Genomic DNA, 18068 nt, shown 5'->3' with positions numbered 1-18068 from the left:
TATCAAAAGCGCATGGCAAGGCAATTCAACAAAAGAGTCAAAACTCGAAACATCAAAGAAGGCGATTTGTATTAAAAGAAGTCCGCGCACCTACTACGGACCCTCGAGGAAAATTCCGGCCTAACTGGACAGGACCATATTTTGTAAAGACCATCCTACCTGGCGGAGCAGTCCAACTAGCCGACATAGATGGAGCGGAATTCGCTAACCTCACGAACTTAGACCAATTGAAAAAGTACTATATTTAATAAAATTCAGTCCGGAGTTAAGGCATCTAATAAAACACATTAAAACTCATAAGCAAACATTCTGCGCATTACTCTAAACAAACGGCATAAAGTAGAAGAAGAAGGACAAAACTTCAACGCCCAGGACTGGGCGCTGTTATTTCTAACGCCCAGGCCTGGGCGCCGATATTTCCTTCGCCCTAAATCGGGCGTTGTTCTCTCTTGCCACCTACCCTCCCGCTTCTACAAAGTGTTCGTACTCCTTTTTCTAACCCTCAAAAGAACCACGAACACTTGGCGGGGGGAAGCAGACGAGTAATGAACACCCTTTCAAAAAAGTTTTTTTTTCAAAAAAGCTAGAACTACGCGCGACCTAATTCTGACAAGATACGTAGGCAATCCTTCTCAAGGATTCGGTCCAATAGAAAATTATAAAATAATAAAGTCATGCAACACATCAAGAAGAAAAGATATCGCAAAGGGCACTCTACCCTAACCCATGCACGGGCAAGACCAAATAAAATAAAAAAAGCCACAAGAGTTTCCAGGAAAAAGCCCAACAAAGGAGTATGACGCGAGTCGGCAAAAAAACAAAAATAGTGAACATGCATATGTAATACCCCAAGTAGTCGGTTAGTCTAAAAATTTATGTGCACTCTTATATGAACTCATTATTTTTACGAAAGTCTTTTCCTTTTAAAAATTCGTCGTAGGTTTAGGAAGCTAATATTGCTATAATATGTTAAAACAAAGCCCACGGAAGGCTCAAAACATTCTTGCACCAAAAATCGCAAAAATTATATATATACATGCGGAACACAAGAATGAATATGCATAAAGCAAGGAGGTAAGCCTAAGACTCGTCATCGGCTCCATGTCTCCAAGCCTCGCCGGTCCACCCACTCCACTCCCCGTGGTATGAGGGACCCCAGCCAGAGTCACCCCAAAAATGAGGCTGCGACTGCAACTCGAGGCTAGGCTCTCGGGCCACCGACACGGAACGTCGCCGACGCTCCGGCTCGGACCTCTCCCCGGAAGAACTCGCCCCCGCGTCAGAACGGCGATGCCGTATGGGCGAGTGCTATGCTCTCTCTCTCGCGCGACGACCGTGTCCCCCGCCCGAGGGACCCGCGTCGTCGGCCCCAGCACGCCCAGTAGCCGTCTGCAAAAAGGGACAAAAAAAAGAGTGAATAACCGAAAGCCAAACCAAAGGTACAGATCAAAAGAAAAAAAAAGAGGGCACATTACCCGAGTAGAGTGGGGGCTCCTGCAAGAAAGTGCAGACCGAGTTCGAATCAACGCGGACTTTAACCGGTTGATCACTCCCACCATCGCATTGGCCGTATGGGCCGGAACCTAAAACAAGAATGTCAGTAAAAAAGAAAGAAAAAATATAAAGAAGAGTACACAAATGAAAGGTGCATACCGCCTCTACTCCCTCAGGGAGCGGAGCATGGAAAACCCGGTCTTCCGGAAAAGTCTCCACAATCTCGGATCCACTCTCTCCGGTATACGAGATCCGAGCATCGGGAAGCACCCATCCCCCCAACAAAGGGTCAGGACCCTCCTGCACAAAACACAGTAGGCATAAACACATGGGCACGAACATGAAAACACTAAAAAAGAGAGGAGGCAACTTACAGCGCCAGGCTCCGGGAGACGAAAAGAATCCTGGATAAACAGGTAATAGCTAGCTCCCTCTACCACCAACTCTGTCGCCGGCACACCAGTCCTCGAGTGGACCCTCCACGACTCGCCTATCGAGCGAGTAGACAGCATGGTCGCAGGCGGAGGCCTCGGCACCGAAAAAACCCCGACCGTCTGCATACGTACCCGCTTTCCTAGGTACCAGACAGGGTCCCGGCGGCCAACGAACAAGACCCGCATCTGGCTCAGGGCATAACTCTCCCTGACCGAAGCATGGGTACCCCTAAAAGAGAGCCATGGGGTCCAAACCACCTGTTTTCAAAACGCAGTCAGATCTCGTACATGAAAAGAATGACGAAATACGAGATAGAGGATAAGATTCTGTACATGCTTAGGGTTCCCGTCCCGGATAAGATCCCACACGGTATCGGGCGGCGGACGCACTGTCAGCTTCTTCTTCCAACCCCAACGGCGACCGGCAGGGAACTCCAAAGGCCTCTGCCCCTTTCGGGTAGCCAGCCAGGGTAAGTGCTCAAAGGCCCACAGCTGCAAAAGAAAAGGATAATAAAGTGTTAAAAAAAAGAGGCCGGATAAAAGCAAGAAAAACAAAAGAAAGTCTAGGCACATACCTCGATCAAACGCGGCACTCCCGCTAATGTAATCACAAAGTGACGTATACTCGGGTCCGTGACGCGCACCGACAAACTCATCTGGCCGACAAGTGTCGCATAGCCCAAATCGCCCCAGCGATAGTCACCCAGTGTAGACACGTCCTCCACCATGCCTATCCACCTCGGGTCAAAGGTGTCAGTCGGACCCGATAGAAAAGTGGAAGTGATAAAATGGAGGTAGAACAGCCGAGCTGTCTCGAAGGCGACTCCTCTACCCCGTGCTCCAAAGCCCACATCAGGTCAGCGAAAGGTATCCCACGGGGCTGGTACGAAGGTAACCTACTACCCATCCACGAGCCCAGGAGCCTGGTACCCTCAGCAACAGTCGGCGATGGGCCGTCCGACCTCAGACGAACGGGGTCCCCTGTAAAGGTCAAACCCGTCAAAGCTGTGTAGTTCTCAAGAGTGATCGTCATCTCGTCCCAAGGAAAATGGAAGGTGTTGGTGGTATCCCATCACCACCTCATGAACGACCGCAGAAAGGACAGGGAGATGTTGAGCCGCAGTATCTCCCAGAAGGTCTCAACCACCGGAAACAGTGAGCTCGCCATCACCAAGGCCTGGGCGTCCGAGCTCAGATAGCTGAAAATGGTCTCGCTCGTCGCGGCGCCATAACCGCGAACCGTAGTCTGTCTCCTCGCGTGAAGGCGGGAGGTCACATGGTGCTCTAGGTCGTAGTGTAGATCACGACCATCGTAAAACTCAGGGCCCACCCATAGGGGACCCGGGCCAGTCGACTGACGCGTCATGCCACGCACTTCGTGGCCGCCAGGAGGGGGTAACGACTCGTCAGACATGCTGATCAACAATACAACAAGGCATTATACCTTTGACAAAATCGGCACTCATACCGATCCCTAAAAAAGAGTGCATTTCACTCATGAAATGGAGTCATACAATTTTTTGTTCCCTAAAAAACATGATACGAAGTTCATACTTAGCAAAATTCCCTAAGTAAAAATTAACTCCAGCAAAATCAAAATTCTTCCATAATTTGTCATTCATGAATTATGAGGAACGCAAGCAATATACCAAGAACACCTACATTATAAGAAAATACTAGATTCGTAGGTATACTTGGGGGCTAGCACGAAAATGCCCAAATTCAACAAAAACCAACATACTTGCAAAAATTAACATGCACAAACTAATTAACATGTTATGTGGAACATTTCCAACTATCTAATTGAAGAAAAGAGGCACAAAATCAAAAACCCCCAAATCAATTTCATGCACAAAAATACTTGACAAAATACTGAAATTGACAAAAAAGCTCGAAATTATTGAAAATCACTTACATTGGGAAGGTTAGGAAGTGATTTGGAGTAGAACTCGTGAAGAAAAGTGAAAGAAACGAGCAAAGATCAGTAGAGAGAAGTGGAGAGCTTGAGCGAAAATGGCGGAAATGGGAAAGGAAGGAGACGGTCCGCGAATTTAAAGACCAGTCCCCCTTTCGCATTTCAACGCCCAGCTCTGGGCGTTAGAAATTCTCGCGCCCAGGCCTGGGCGCTGAAAATGCTTCCCAGACAGCGAATATTCGCTGTCGGGCACGCGTGCTCCCCTACTTTATGTAAAGATATCCGTTATCTTATTTCTATCCCAAAAAAGACAAAAAACGGTATTTTGAAAAAATAATAATAAATAAGAAATAATAAAATAAAATATCGTTAAACAAAAAATATACACAATGTGGACCCACTTATAGGACACATCTAATCAGGAAAAATTACGACCCACCAACAGGTTGTAATCACAAAAGCCCTTCTACATAGGCAAAATAAGAAATTCAAAATGGGCTCGCCCACCCTCACCGGGCGGGGTCTGCGTCACTAGCCGCGCAGGTCCTCTGTTTTCGAAAAATAAATTCTTCAAATTTAAAATAGGCTCGCCATCTTCAGCCGGAGGGGTCTACGGCGCAAACCACGTAGGTCCTTATTTTCAAAAAAAAACAAAACAAAATAAAATTTCAAAACAGATTCGTCCACTTCAGCGGACGGGGTGTCCACCCTCAGCGGACAAGGTTCGCCACCTTCAGCGGGCGGGGTCTACGTCACAAACCGCGTAGGTCCTTATTTTCAAAAAAAACAATTTCAAACAGATTCGTCCACTTCAGTGGACGGGGTGTCCACCCTCAGCGGACAAGGTTCGCCACCTTCAGCGGGCGGGGTCTACGTCACAAACCGCGTAGGTCCTTATTTTCAAAAACATCAAACAGATTCGTCCACTTCTATCGGACCGGGGGTCCCCCTCAGAGGACAGGCTCGCCCACCTTCAGCGGGCGGGGTCTGCGTCACTAACAGCGCAGGTCCTTAGTCGCTGCAGCGATAACTTTTACTGGATTTTCCTTCGTTTTACTTCCTATAAAAACAAGGGTACTGGATTTTCCTTCGTTTTACTTCCTATAAAAACAAGGGGGTTTTCTCGTTTAGCTAACCCTGAAAATGAGAATCTTTAGAAAACGTTTTACCTCGTGATTGGGCTTGGACAGGCCCAATTACACTTTAAAGCTTTAATTTCGAAAACATCTGTAGTTACTCCCAATGACAAAGTGAGGGAGTTTCTACGCATCTTTAGATCCTTCCAATGAAAAAGTGAGGGAGTTTCTATACTATCAGTTGACAAATCCCAATGACACGTGAGGGATATGTCGACACTTCAAGTGATGACCCTTAAGTCAAATGTTATCACTCGGGGGCTCGTGAGACCCTCGCAAAACAGGTCACATACACCATGACTTGTGTGACGCACTCCGTCTAATACTTTGACCATCGTCTTACTCCAAGACTCAATCAAAGTGGGGGCTAACTGTAGACACCTACTTTTGTCCCCATTCCCGCAAGGGAAAGGTTCGATGATGAAAGCATAAAAACTCCACTTGACAACGCATCTCCTATAAAATAAACGAATCTCGATTCCCCATTTCATTTCACCCGAAACTTGCTATTTATGAAAACCTGCTAAAAATAGTAACCGCTGTAAAAGGTAGCTTCTAAAAGTGGCAAATCATAAAAGATAGAAACCTGTCAGAATTAGGTGTTGCATTCCAACATAAATTCTAAATGAGATAGAAAACTGCGAGAATCCTATTCCTAAAAGGATTCGGAAATAAGAGTTACGTATTAATTAAAATCCTAACGAGCCTAGAGTTCGTAACGGGCCCAGACGCATTCCTTCACAAAATGATACGCGCTAAAAGACTCAAATTAATCTCAAACTCTACGGATTTTAGAATCCAAATCTGACTAAACAAAAAAACTGCCCAGACCCTATTTTCAACGCCTGGCTCTGGGCGCCGAAATCTTCGGCGCCCAGGCCTGGGCGCTGAAAATACCTGGGTACGTTTCTTTTCCTAATTCTTTGTGGATTAGAACTCTGCAATTCTATCTTTCCACGAACTCTTCCCTATAAATAGACCCCTAGTTTCGACGTGAAAACACACAACACATAATATATTCTAAGTATTGACTCTAAACCCCTTAGCCTAATCGAGATTCATAAATCGAACAGAACGTATCCTGTCCCATAATCGAGATTCGTTAAATAAAAAGGAGAAATAGCAAAGTCAAAGTGGTTAGTTTTCTGAGAACCCTGACGCACCTCTTAAGGGTGCGTCGTAATGTGTCCCTCTTCGATGATTTAACTGCTTTCCTCGCCCCTTTTTATGAACTGTTAAACTAACCTAATATGATTGTTCTATCACGCCTAATAAATATAATATTTTTGGGAAATCGGATTATCATGCTAGGTCCCTTAATGCTATTTAAATCAGATAATCATGATCGAATTAGTATTATATGCTGCATGTTGCTAAAATCAATTTAGATTAGTTTAATAGTTAACGCATGCCCCTTCAATTATTTATGCTGAGCTAGTAATGATATCATGCCTCTGGAGTTATCGACGAGCGAATTACTTCTCTCGGTAGTTACAGTCCCCCGAACCCTCAATCTCTACCTTGATGGTGTATATTGAGAGATCCCCACACCAGGGATCACAACGGAACCTACGACCGTCGTGGTCAAACATAATTGCACTCTCTTTATGTCACGATAACCGGGTTTTGTCAGTTTTTCTCATTGTCGTTAAAAATTGAATGGCGACTCCTATATTACTAGTCAATTGGGTGTATACTCACAGGAAATCCAATTACACTTGATTGAATAAAAAGAATCGTCACACCCACGAGGGACAGGTCACGCATTAGCCTCGCGCTTTTTCGACCCCCTCACAGGTATATTTTGACAGTTCTTATCCTTGATTTTTTTCTTTCGCTTTTGTTTTGGAACGAGATAGACTGTGTAACGGGCGCTTGTAGGGCGAACGTTATGTGCAGTAGTTTGATCGGAGTTTTGGTGACTCGCGATTTTCAGTTACCCTTGTTAGTGGGGTGACTTTATATATTATAAGTAGCGCTTAGAATTTGGGAGGGGTTGTAGCCACTCTAAGGTTCGTTTTACGCGATTAAAGCTTAGGATTGTGCCCCTATGACATATGTATAGCATTAATGTCGAGAATTTGCGATGAAATCGTCATTTCGAGCATTTTTAGAGTGTTTTTCTCAAGCCTCCAACTGTAGCTACGGGATTGGCTTGGTGCTATAATGCCTTGCATACGTTTTTATGCATTCATGGTGACATGGATCATGAATAGTTTGAACCAGACTCGTTTAGTGCGAGGTACGTTCGAGTAATGATCTGCTACTTCTCTTGTAAATGTCGTATTAGGCGACATTGCCATGGTCAAGGTAGTCACATGTTGAAGTATGCCTTGACCAAAAGCTAGGTGCCTTTCTTTACCCATAATCATATTTAGTAATCTTTTTGACTCACTTGCAATATCGAGATAAACACATACTTAGCTTTAAACCAACGACACTTTATTATGTTCGAAAAAGTCTTTGAAATTTATTTGAAACTTATTAAAAAATCCGAGTCCTACTATGTACAATCTGAGGTGTCCTAGGCAAGTTGACTTATAGAAGGGTTCGTACAGGATCACATGAGTGAATCAGAATACTGTTACGATTTTTGGAATGCTATCTAAGGATTTGCTGGAGGCCAGGGTGCAGGCGTCAAGATACACTTGTGCCCGTTTGGCATATGCTTTAGGCTTTTAGGGCCATTTTTTGCGGGAATATAAACCGTTTTCAAATCGACTTAGATTTACTTGGTGTATGTCTGCACAAAATGTCAAGGTATACCTAGTTCTTTCCCTAGATCTTTCATTTCAATTTTTTAGCCCCCAGTTGCTATTATGTCTTCCCATTAATGATATGCTTTTAGATTTTGATTTTAGATGTCCGTGCTACATGTCTGAGTAGGGTGAGCCTTGGTTAAGTGCCAAGTCCTATTGACAATGTCTGTTTCTTTTTCAAAGGGGATTCGCAAGCAATTGAATTACCATGAACGGGTGCCCTGAGTTCGAAGGAACGATGGGGCGATGCCGTAGAAAAATCCTCTTCTTTGCAAGCTTACTGCCTTTACTACTTGTTGGCGATTATGACTGTGTCTAGTGGGGAAAGAAGGTTTTTAAATTAGTTAGTTTGCTTTAGGGAGGGTCAAGTCGAGTATTTTAGAGGTCATGGACGCTTGCGCTAGCCCCATTCAATTGAGGCAAAGCGGTCTTTTGAGTCTTGGCTAAGTGCCTAGGAGTGTGAGTGCTCCTTCTGGCAAGGGTACGTGCCCTTATTATTTTTCGATGTGTGCTCGTTTTGGCATCTTGATGATTTGGATTCTTCCTTTGACTCAAATTTTTCTTTCGACTTGGGTTGCAAGTAATTAAATTTCAATAAGGGACTTCTATTTTTTATTCTTGTTTTTCTATAGGCTTTAATATTTTTGCAAATTGGTTGGACCGAATCATGGATTGCCTACGTATCCGCCTTAAATAGATTTAATTTGAAATCAGGTCTTGCGTAGTTCTTAGCCTAGAAAATGGTTTCTTAGAATGCCGAATTTGATAAGTATGTTCTGAGGTGGAAACATATTATTTGAAACGGTAGAATAAGTGAAGTTTTTTATTATTTAATCTGCTGCCTTGCCATAAACCAAAAATTTGTTTTATATTTTTTTGATTGAGTACATGTATTTATTTTTTTTTGGTGGTACGTATATCTGAATACGTGTTGTACCCCCCCAACTATTCGTTATTGTTCCGTGTATGTGCGGATAAAATGACTAGCACTTCTGGACAAATTTTAGCAGGCAGAAGATTCGGTGCCCCAGCAGGGGCGCTAAAGATTTCGGCGCCCAGCTCTGGGCGCTGAAAATGACTTCTGGGCGGATCTTTTTTTTGGTGCGCTAAATGCTTCTTTTCCTTTTTAGACTAACTTTAGGGGCGCTTTGCAAAGTTTGCTTTTATATTATTTACATTTTTTGTACTTTTCATTTGTCTTTTTTTTTTTTTTATATTCGTGACTCAAGACGGTTTGAAAGATGGGTTGAATGAGATAGGATAATTTGTATAGCTAGTGGTCAAGCATGAGGATTATATTTGCTAGGGCTCACAATTTGCAGCCTCGAACTAGTGTCATGAGTTTACATCAACCAAGGCCAATGAGTAGCATGGGGACGGCTCAAGGGAATATCAACAAGCTGTATTCAAACAAGTTATATGGTCATTAAGCTAACGGTGGTGTAATATTGGGTTTGGGCTTTGGAAATAACGGGTATGACGCACGTGTCAATGGTCGTGCGTGGTTTGCAAGAGTCGAGGTAATGGTTTCTTGGGTTATGGCAATGAGAACATGGATGGGTTAGATGAGCCGAACAGGGGCCGCAGAGCGAAGGCGTCTAAAAACATAAGGATTGGAAAGGGTAGATATCGTAGAATTTTATGATTTGGATTGGTTGACTCAATTCTTTTCCTTCGTTTACTTGGGTAGATTTCGCACTTTGGGAGGTACGGGCTAAGTATTTCCTGGCTCTTTTCGCTCTCCCTTTTCTCTTTCTCTTTTTTCTTTTTGCTTGGGATTTCTCCCCAACATAAATCCTTCAATCAATTTTTTTGTTTGGGCTAAAAGGTAGATGGTTGTGGTCTTTGAGTCACGAGGCGAGACTGAGTGAGCCTCGTTTGGTAGGCCTATAGTGGACCTTTAATTTTAGTAGGCCTAGGGTGGACCTTTAATTTTAGTTGGCCTAAGGTGGACCTTTAATTTTGTCTTACTTTGCAAGCGTATTTAGTCGTTTCTTAAAATGTGCAAATAGCGTAGATTCAAAATGTTGTTTTTACCTTATTGAAATTTAACGAAAGAATTACATCGAAAATAACTTTTTTGCTTCTTTTCAGATTCCAGTTTTCGGAATTTAATTGGAAGTTGTGATTTAGACTCGAACTTTCATTAATTTTTCTGATTGTAACCCGTGTATGAATATAAGGAGGTGGCCTAGACTCAAAATAATGACGTGGCATAAGCCTATAATACTTGACCAAGCGACTCTCAGACTTAGGCTAATTGGACCATAACTTTTGTTGGTTGACACTTTAGATTTTAACCCTTGGGTGTTCATTTGTCATGCGCCATTTTGCTTAATGTTGGCAAGGTGGTTAATTGGGGAGATCGAATTTTTATTTTTGCAAGACTAGAATCATTAGTGCGGCTTCTCTCTTAGTGTGTATTGCTTTACCCCAATGGTAGCCTTATGGTATGCCGATTTGGGTATTTTCGTGGTTGGTCATGTTGCATTCATGGAAAATCTTTTAGTCCGTACTTAGTAGTATTTCAAGGAGCGAGTGACTCGAGAGGACTATGATAGTCGTGACCCAATGTGATTATAAGCCTTGGGGCCATTAATTTTTTCTTTGACAATGGTAATAACACCTTAGGTTCACTTTGGGGGTTGTGCGACTATGGGGGAATGATTTTCAGAATGTGACCGTTTCCATTTTACAAATACTATAATATATTCTTTTTATCGGTGAGAGAGAGTATTGAGGCCGTAGACTCTTAGCAAGGGATGACAATTACATATGGGTGCTTATTGATTTAAATGTTAGGAAGGGAGACTCAATATGTTTTAACCTTTTTATTTGCAGAACGACACCAAGCATTAGGACCGATTCTATGGATAAGACAACTAAGACTTAGGATTTAGATTGTATTTTGGCATAGCCTAGTCTAGACTCTGATTTATTTTTTTTATTCGAACATTATTTTTCCTTGAAGACTCTATTTGAACATTATTTTTTGAATACTTTGCCCATGTGACATTCAAGGTCATTTAATTAGCATGCTCGATTTCGGAGCCGAGCATTGTCGTCGTAGGAGGCCTAACGACGACACAAAGAGTTATTTATTTTTATTTTTTTAGTCGCTTTTAGAACCGAGTGCCTTTTCATACGCCCTCGCAGCAAATTTTTTCGAAAAGTTTTTTTTTTTTGCTACGTATTTTCTTCACGTGTGGGCACCGAGGCTGCTGTGCCTGACCAAAAGGCCAGGCAGCAACTTCAGCGCCCAGCGTAGGGCGTGAGAAATTTGGGCGCCCAGCCAGGGGCGTTGAAAATGCGTCCCTGGCTGGTTCTCGTTTTCTGTTTGCGTCTACTTTTGTTTACGCGACTTCGATTTTGCGTGTTTGCCTAATAACGTCCTTTACGCGTTGTGCAGCGTTTGTGGGATTCGTTACAGGCCATCCTGAGCGTCACTTATTTTTGTGGCGATCGTTCGGGTTTGCGGAACACGTGTTTCGGCATAACTCTTTGGCAGATTGGTTTATGAATGTTTGGGCAATTTTTAAGGTCGTTGGTTTTTCTAGGACAGTTTGTCACACACAATCATATATTTTGCTACACATAACTAACATTCCATCATGAGGCAATAATAATATGTCATGTAGTTTATGATAGGCTTCTATGGGTAGTTATTTGCGCCTGGCTTGGTACCGCTTCTATCGTAGATCCAACACATGCCCCGGTCGAGGTAGTGTCTTCAGCAGAAGAATTCCGCTCAAGAGGCCAACCCGCAAGTGCAAGCCAAGGGGGCATGCAGGCGAGAGGGACCTAATGGGCGAGCGATTGGGTTTGGGACGGGTGTACTACTAGCGAAAGTGCTGAGTGGACAACATTCGAAGCGTATGCACCCCCCGGTTGGCGATGGGTATCCTTAGTCCCAACTCCCGAGATGAAACACCAAGAGAGCCAAGATTCGTTATGCGGTTCTGCCCGTTCACATTAATATGCTGATTTTCAGGTCGACCCAACTTGATTGGGAAATAAACGCGGGGTAGGATCGTTTCACCCTTCGGCTATTTTGATTACCTACAAGCACGAGTATTTCCTTTACTATCCCCAGTGGAGTCGCCACTGTGAGAGGGTTGAAAAAGCACGAGCCTAATGCGTGACCTCGTCCCTCGTGGGTGTGACGCTTCTTTTTTGTCAAATCAAGTGTAATTGGATTTCCTGTGAGTTTACACCCAATTGACTAGTAATATAGGAGTCGCCATTCAGTTTTTAACGACAATGAGAAAAACTGACAAAACCCGATTATCGTGACATAAAGGAAGTGCAATTATGTTTGACCACGACGGCCGTAGGTTCCCTTGTGATCCGTGGTGGTGGGGATCGCTCAACGTACACCCGCAGGGTAGAGATTGAGGATTCGGGGGACTGTAACTACCGAGAGGAGTACTCGCTCTTCGATAACTCCAGAGGCAGGATATCCTTACTAGCTCAGCATAAATAATTGAAGGGACATGCGTTAACTATTAAACTAATCTGAGTTGATTTTAACAATATGCAACATATAGTACTAGATCGAGCGCAATTATCTGATTTAGATTGTTTAAAGGGACCTAGCATGATAATCCAATTTCCCAAAAATATCATATTTATTAAGCGTAATCGAACAATCAGATTTTAGTTAGTTTAACAGTTCATAAAAGGGCGAGGAAAGCAATTAAACCATGGAAAAGGGACACATTACGACACACCCTTGAGAGGTGCGTCACGGTTCTCAGAAAACTAACCACTTTGACTTTGCTATTTCTCCTTTTATTTAACGAATCTCAAATTATGGGACGGGATACGTTCTGTTCGATTTATGGATCGATTGCGACAGAACGCGTGATCAGTTTTGCAGCGTGAGGCTTAGGCTTAGGGGTTTAGAGTCAATACTCAGAATATAATTGTGTGTTGTTGTGTTTTTTTCACGTCGAACTTAGGGGTCTATTTATAGGAAAGAGTGGCGTAGAAAGATAGATTTTTAGGAATTTGAATACGAAACGGATGAGGAAAAGAATCCGTCCCAGGTATTTTCGGCGCCCAGCTCTGGGCGTCAAAGACTTCGGCGCCCAGGGCTGGGCGTTGAAAATAGGGTCTGGCAGAATTCTTTGTCAGATTAGACTCTAGAGTACGGAGTTCATTAAGAGACTTAATCCGAGTTATTTGGTGCGTATCAATTTACGACGGAATGCGTCTGGGCCCTTTACGAACTCTAGGTTCGTTATGAGTTTAATTAATACGTTAACTCTTTTATCGAACTGCGATAGGAATAGAATTCCTTTTACAATTTCTATCTCTTTTAGGATTTATGTTGGAGTGCAACACCTAATTCTGACAGGTTTCTATCTTTTTATTCTTACTACTTTTAGCAACTACCCTTTACAGCAGTTACTATTTTTAGCAGGTTTCCATAAATAGCAGGCTTCTGGTGAAATGAAAAGGGTGATTGAAATTCGTTATTTTATAAGAGATGCGTTGTCAAGTGGAGATTTACGTTTTCATCATCGAACCTTCCCTTTCGGGAATGGGGACAAAAGTAGGTGTCTACAGTACCTTTGTACGAATAGTACTAGGCTTGGTGTTTTGTATTTGTTTGGAGGTTAAGGCATTATTTTGCGTCTAAAAACAAGTCTTTCTCGGGTTTTGAATTCCGGTTTTACGGGACGGGACCCGGCATGCTCGGTTTTGCGGGTCGGCGCCCAAACTTGACTTGCCTTATATGATTTTGAGTGGAAAAGGCCTAGTAAAACCAATTGGATGGTCTACTAGATGAGATTGTACTTGGATTTTGAAATTGGATTTTGAAAGTTGTGCTTTGTACCGAGAACCGAAAGGGGAACGGCCTCGAGAATTGGATTTTGAATTTTGGAAATGTTCTTAGCAATTGGGATTTCCGCCTGGAGTTATTCCAACCGCCTAGTAAGGATAATGGTATCGTCATCATCCCAGAGGGGAGACACAAGGTGTCTACAGAAAGTGAACCATATCTAACCCATAATACTCAAACAACAATGTATGTTAATAAAAAAAAATGGACTAGATTGCACTGAAGTAAAGTAGGCACTTGAGGTAATTGCTCGAAGGAGTCTTCGGCACGGGTTGTATCGGCTTAACCAAGGAATAAAGGGTGAAATTATATATATCAAGAAAATAAAAGAAAGTAGTATTGTTAGTTAAGGTCGGGTAATGTAGAGCTTATTGGTAAACAAAGAGAAAGTGCTCAACTATGAAATTATAGGGAGGCATATTACAACAGGTCAGCAATGCATGATAAGTACAATAAGTAACAGAAAGCCAATCAAGATCATAGTAAGGGAAAATGAATACCTTATTGAACCAATAAATATGCAAGCCAGATCTAGCCACAACTGCTAGCTCAGCTACCATAATCTTCCATGTATAAGATACCAATAATTAATCATATAAAACAATTAAGGAACTGTAACAGTGCATACACGTAACTTTACCATCCTGCCTTGAAGTATCAAAGTTAGTGTGCTTTTTCCCATGAACAATTGGTTTTAGATAACTCCTTTATAAATATAAAGTTAATCAGGCTTACCGGCTTTAGCGCATAAGATATCTACACATTTAAATTTCATCTAAGTGTTAGTACTTCAACAGTCACAAGAAATAACTCATCAAGCATCAAAGTTACCTTAAACAGTGAATTTTAACAACTTCAATCAACAATTTAGCAAAGCTGCTACAATAGATAAAATATTTTAAAACAGACCACTCATATCATTTATGTCATTTGCAATTCATGTCTAACAAAGAAAGACCAAACAATTGAGGTATTTTACTGTAAAATCTTAAAATATGGTAAAAAGGTTGATAGACGAGCTACAAATAGGGATCTTGAATGCTACCTCACTAACACAATGCCACAATCTTTTTTTACTCACAGTAATGTTTAGTTATCAGAATAAAGGCAATTATTCCAATACCGTAATCACAAAATCAATTGCAATAAAAAAATTTAGAATCAATAATATATAGAAATTGAATGGCTCAACATCATAAGTAACTCACATTACTTTGAATGTCCTTTGGACATGGTATTTCAGGTGTATCTTGGGAAACCAACATCATGAATTGGTACTTGAATTTCTACTCAGAAAGTCTAACAAGTAAATTTAAAGATCTATACTATCCACTGGCTAACAAGCTGAATGTTTAAAAATTTAAGCAACCAAAAGTAAGTCCTTTTATTCTTTCTAATAAACCTGGGGACCAAGCTATAAAACAAGCAGGCTTATGTAGTGTTCTCCATTGCAATGATGTTGATACATTTCACAGACTGTTGTATTATCTTATGGGACAAAATCTTGAACTACAAAAATATCATAATGCAACTACAACTAAGTTTAAGATTTGAGTAAGAAATACCATCACTACAAAAAAAATCTCGTATAGAGGCGGATTTATAACTGTTTCTAATTTAGAGACGGAATACTCATCATCCGTCTCTAAATTTATTTAGAGACAAATATTGTAAATCAGTCGCTACTTTTATCCAGCGATTTATAAATCCGTCTCTAAGTTAAGGACGGATATCAAAATCCATTTCTAATTTAGGGACGGATTTCAAAATCCGTCTCTAAGTTAGGGACGGATTTCAAAATCCGTCTTTAAGTTTGGGACGGATTTCAAAATCCGTCTCTAAGTTAGGGACGGATATCAAAATCCGTCTCTAAGTTAGGGGCAAATTAGAAACGGAATTTTAAAATCCGTTCCTAATGTGTTTTAGCAATTTCTCTAAATTACAGACGGAATTTTAAATCCGTCCCTAATTTAGAGACGAAATGTTAAATCCGTCCCTAGTTTAGAGACGGATTTTCTAGATCCGTTTCTAATATTTCTTTTCACTATTATCAATTTCACACATAGAAGTATAGAAGTTGTACTTGGTGTAGTTGGTTGGAGTTTCTCCTTGTGACTTTGAGGTCTCAAGTTCGATTCCCCTTATCCCTTCCCCTTGCAAAGCTGGACCGGGTTGACCTATGCGAGATTTAGAACCGGTAATGGGACCGATTTGAACCCACATCTAACAATAGGTAGCAATTATTTTTACTTGCTAAATTTAGAGACGAATTTTTGAATCCGTCCCTATATTTTAGAGATGGATTAAAAAATCCGTCTATAAATATTAGATACAGATTTTATGGAATCGGTCCTTAAATTGATTAGCGACAAGGTTTTTAATAACGGATGTAATCCGTCCCTAAATCCTTCCCTAAGCACATATAGCGACGGATTTGACCAATTTAGAGACGGATTTGACCAATTTAGAGACGGATTTGGTCCGTCGCTATATGAGCTTTTTTTGTAGTGCATGACAAAAAAGAAAACAATATAAATTAAAGGAACAAACACAGAAGATAACTTAAATCAGAAACTTGCTACAACTTAATTTCACAAAGAACACAAAAAGATGAAAATTTTGTCTACAACCCAATTGAAGAATAAGAACAAGCTAGAAATTGTCATGGCGGTATAAAATTTCAGAACTAAGATCATTCAAAATTATCCCATCATACACTTGATTGATATTATTGATTTCATACAAAGTAGTTCTCTAATTAAATCATACGAAAACAATCACTTAAAGCCCTTGACTGACAGTGTGGACTAAACTTAAAATTCCTTAATTAAATCATTCGAAGAAATTATTAGAATCATTAAGAACAATCTAATGTACTCCCTCCGTCCCATAATTATAGTCCAATTTGACCAAAAACACGGATTTTAAGAAAAATGTAATATAGTACATGAAAAAGTGGAATAAAGTACAAATGATGATTGAGTTGTATGGAAAAGTGGAATGAAGTGCATGTGAAAGAGAATATAGTACATATGAAAGTGGAATATAGTACATGGGTGGAGTTTTTAATACAAATTTAATTAATATAGTACATGAGAAAGTGGGGACCTTAGTAGCCAAAATTAGAAACATGACTATAATTTTGGGACGTCCGATTTAGAAAACAGGACAATAATTTTGGGACGGAGGGAGTAATTTGCATCAACGGTTCAACACGCATCTTAAAACATACAAATTCCCTAATGAAAAGAAAAACCCTAATTTAATCCTTAAACCACACAAAAATCTAATTACAATTGGAAACTTAAACTGCATCTTAAATTGTGAAACATAACACTAGCTTTGAAGAGAAAGCTATGAACAAACCTTGTTTTTCTCGCTAATTCCGAAACGCAAATTACCAACTTTTCTTATTGGCAATTCACAGACCCAATCTCCAGTGAAAGAGACCTAATCGCCAGTAAAAGAGACCCATTCTCCAATTCGCCTGCTTGAAAGAACGAAGATGAAGAGATCGAACGTAAGGGGATGAATGATAACGAAAAAAATGGTTGTTTAAGGGTTTAGGGAGATATTGAATTCTGAAAACTTGGAAGGGAAAAGCAATAGTCATTTTTCCATTTTATTTTTTATTTTACGATTTTTAGAAGCTTGACATAAAACGTTGCTATAAAAGTACTTTTAATTCATTCGTCCAAAATTATTGGTACAAGTTTTCTACAGCAACACTTGTCCAGATTCCAAATCTACTAAAAAGAATAATTATTTACAATTTCACTTGCATGGACCCGGTCCACCATAAGATTACCATGGATCAGGGTAATTAGGTAATTTTAACAGTGAGTAAATTATAGAAACTGTAGATTCTGTAAAGTAACTATATCTCCAGAATAATAACTATGAACATAATAATGATAAGAATAATTATTCTATCCAAAGAGTAACTGTATCATATAGAAAAGTAATTTTAACTGTAAAACAATTACTACTATATATTCATTCTTGCAGACAAAAAGAGTAAATTATATAAACTATAGGTTCTGTAAAGTAACTATATTTTCAGAATAGTAACTATGAAATAAATAATAATAATAATATAGTAATTTCGATGAGAACAATTATTCTATCCAAAGATTTACTATATTATATAGAAAAATAACTTTAGCTGTAAAACAATTACTATATTATAAAAATAAACAATATGATATAGATGGTTTAGAGGTCATATAGTAATTTTTTCTATTATATATCACATAATTACTGAAATATAAAAGAGTAATTGTATCAAAAGTAACAGTAATTATAACTCTTGAACAATAATAAAGAAAACATTAACTACTTGGTTAGTTGTTTTAGCTACGACATTCTAATTCTTTGCATCTATTAAATAAACCATGTTAAACTCAAATGTTTTTTGAACTAAAAAATACTAATCGACACGTCCACGTGGACCACGTCTCTTTTTTCCACCAACACATCATG

General features: G+C 40.4%; 1 protein-coding gene across 4 annotated transcripts; it reads right to left on the bottom strand.

The window, feature by feature from the left end:
• Nucleotides 1-956: 956 nt before the first annotated feature.
• Nucleotides 957-17263, bottom strand: LOC110798958 (uncharacterized). 4 transcript variants are annotated; one of them, XM_056840227.1, is made up of 8 exons: nt 16953-17263; nt 3844-15763; nt 2504-3343; nt 2262-2420; nt 1869-2186; nt 1654-1794; nt 1476-1583; nt 957-1389 (listed from the first exon to the last, which is right to left on the bottom strand). In XM_056840227.1, exons 3-8 carry the CDS (start codon nt 2654-2656, stop codon nt 1309-1311), a joined length of 960 nt encoding a protein of 319 aa, XP_056696205.1. In that variant the 5' UTR covers nt 2657-3343; nt 3844-15763; nt 16953-17263; the 3' UTR covers nt 957-1308. The 4 variants fall into 4 exon arrangements, with proteins under 4 accessions (XP_056696205.1, XP_056696203.1, XP_056696204.1 ...); XM_056840225.1 differs by having other exon boundaries at nt 3844-14342; XM_056840226.1 differs by having other exon boundaries at nt 14087-14342.
• Nucleotides 17264-18068: the final 805 nt, after the last annotated feature.

This window comes from Spinacia oleracea, chromosome 3 (genome assembly GCF_020520425.1).
Source record: "Spinacia oleracea cultivar Varoflay chromosome 3, BTI_SOV_V1, whole genome shotgun sequence".
NCBI lineage: Eukaryota > Viridiplantae > Streptophyta > Magnoliopsida > Caryophyllales > Amaranthaceae > Spinacia > Spinacia oleracea.
This window is presented reverse-complemented; position numbering and strand designations above follow the sequence as displayed.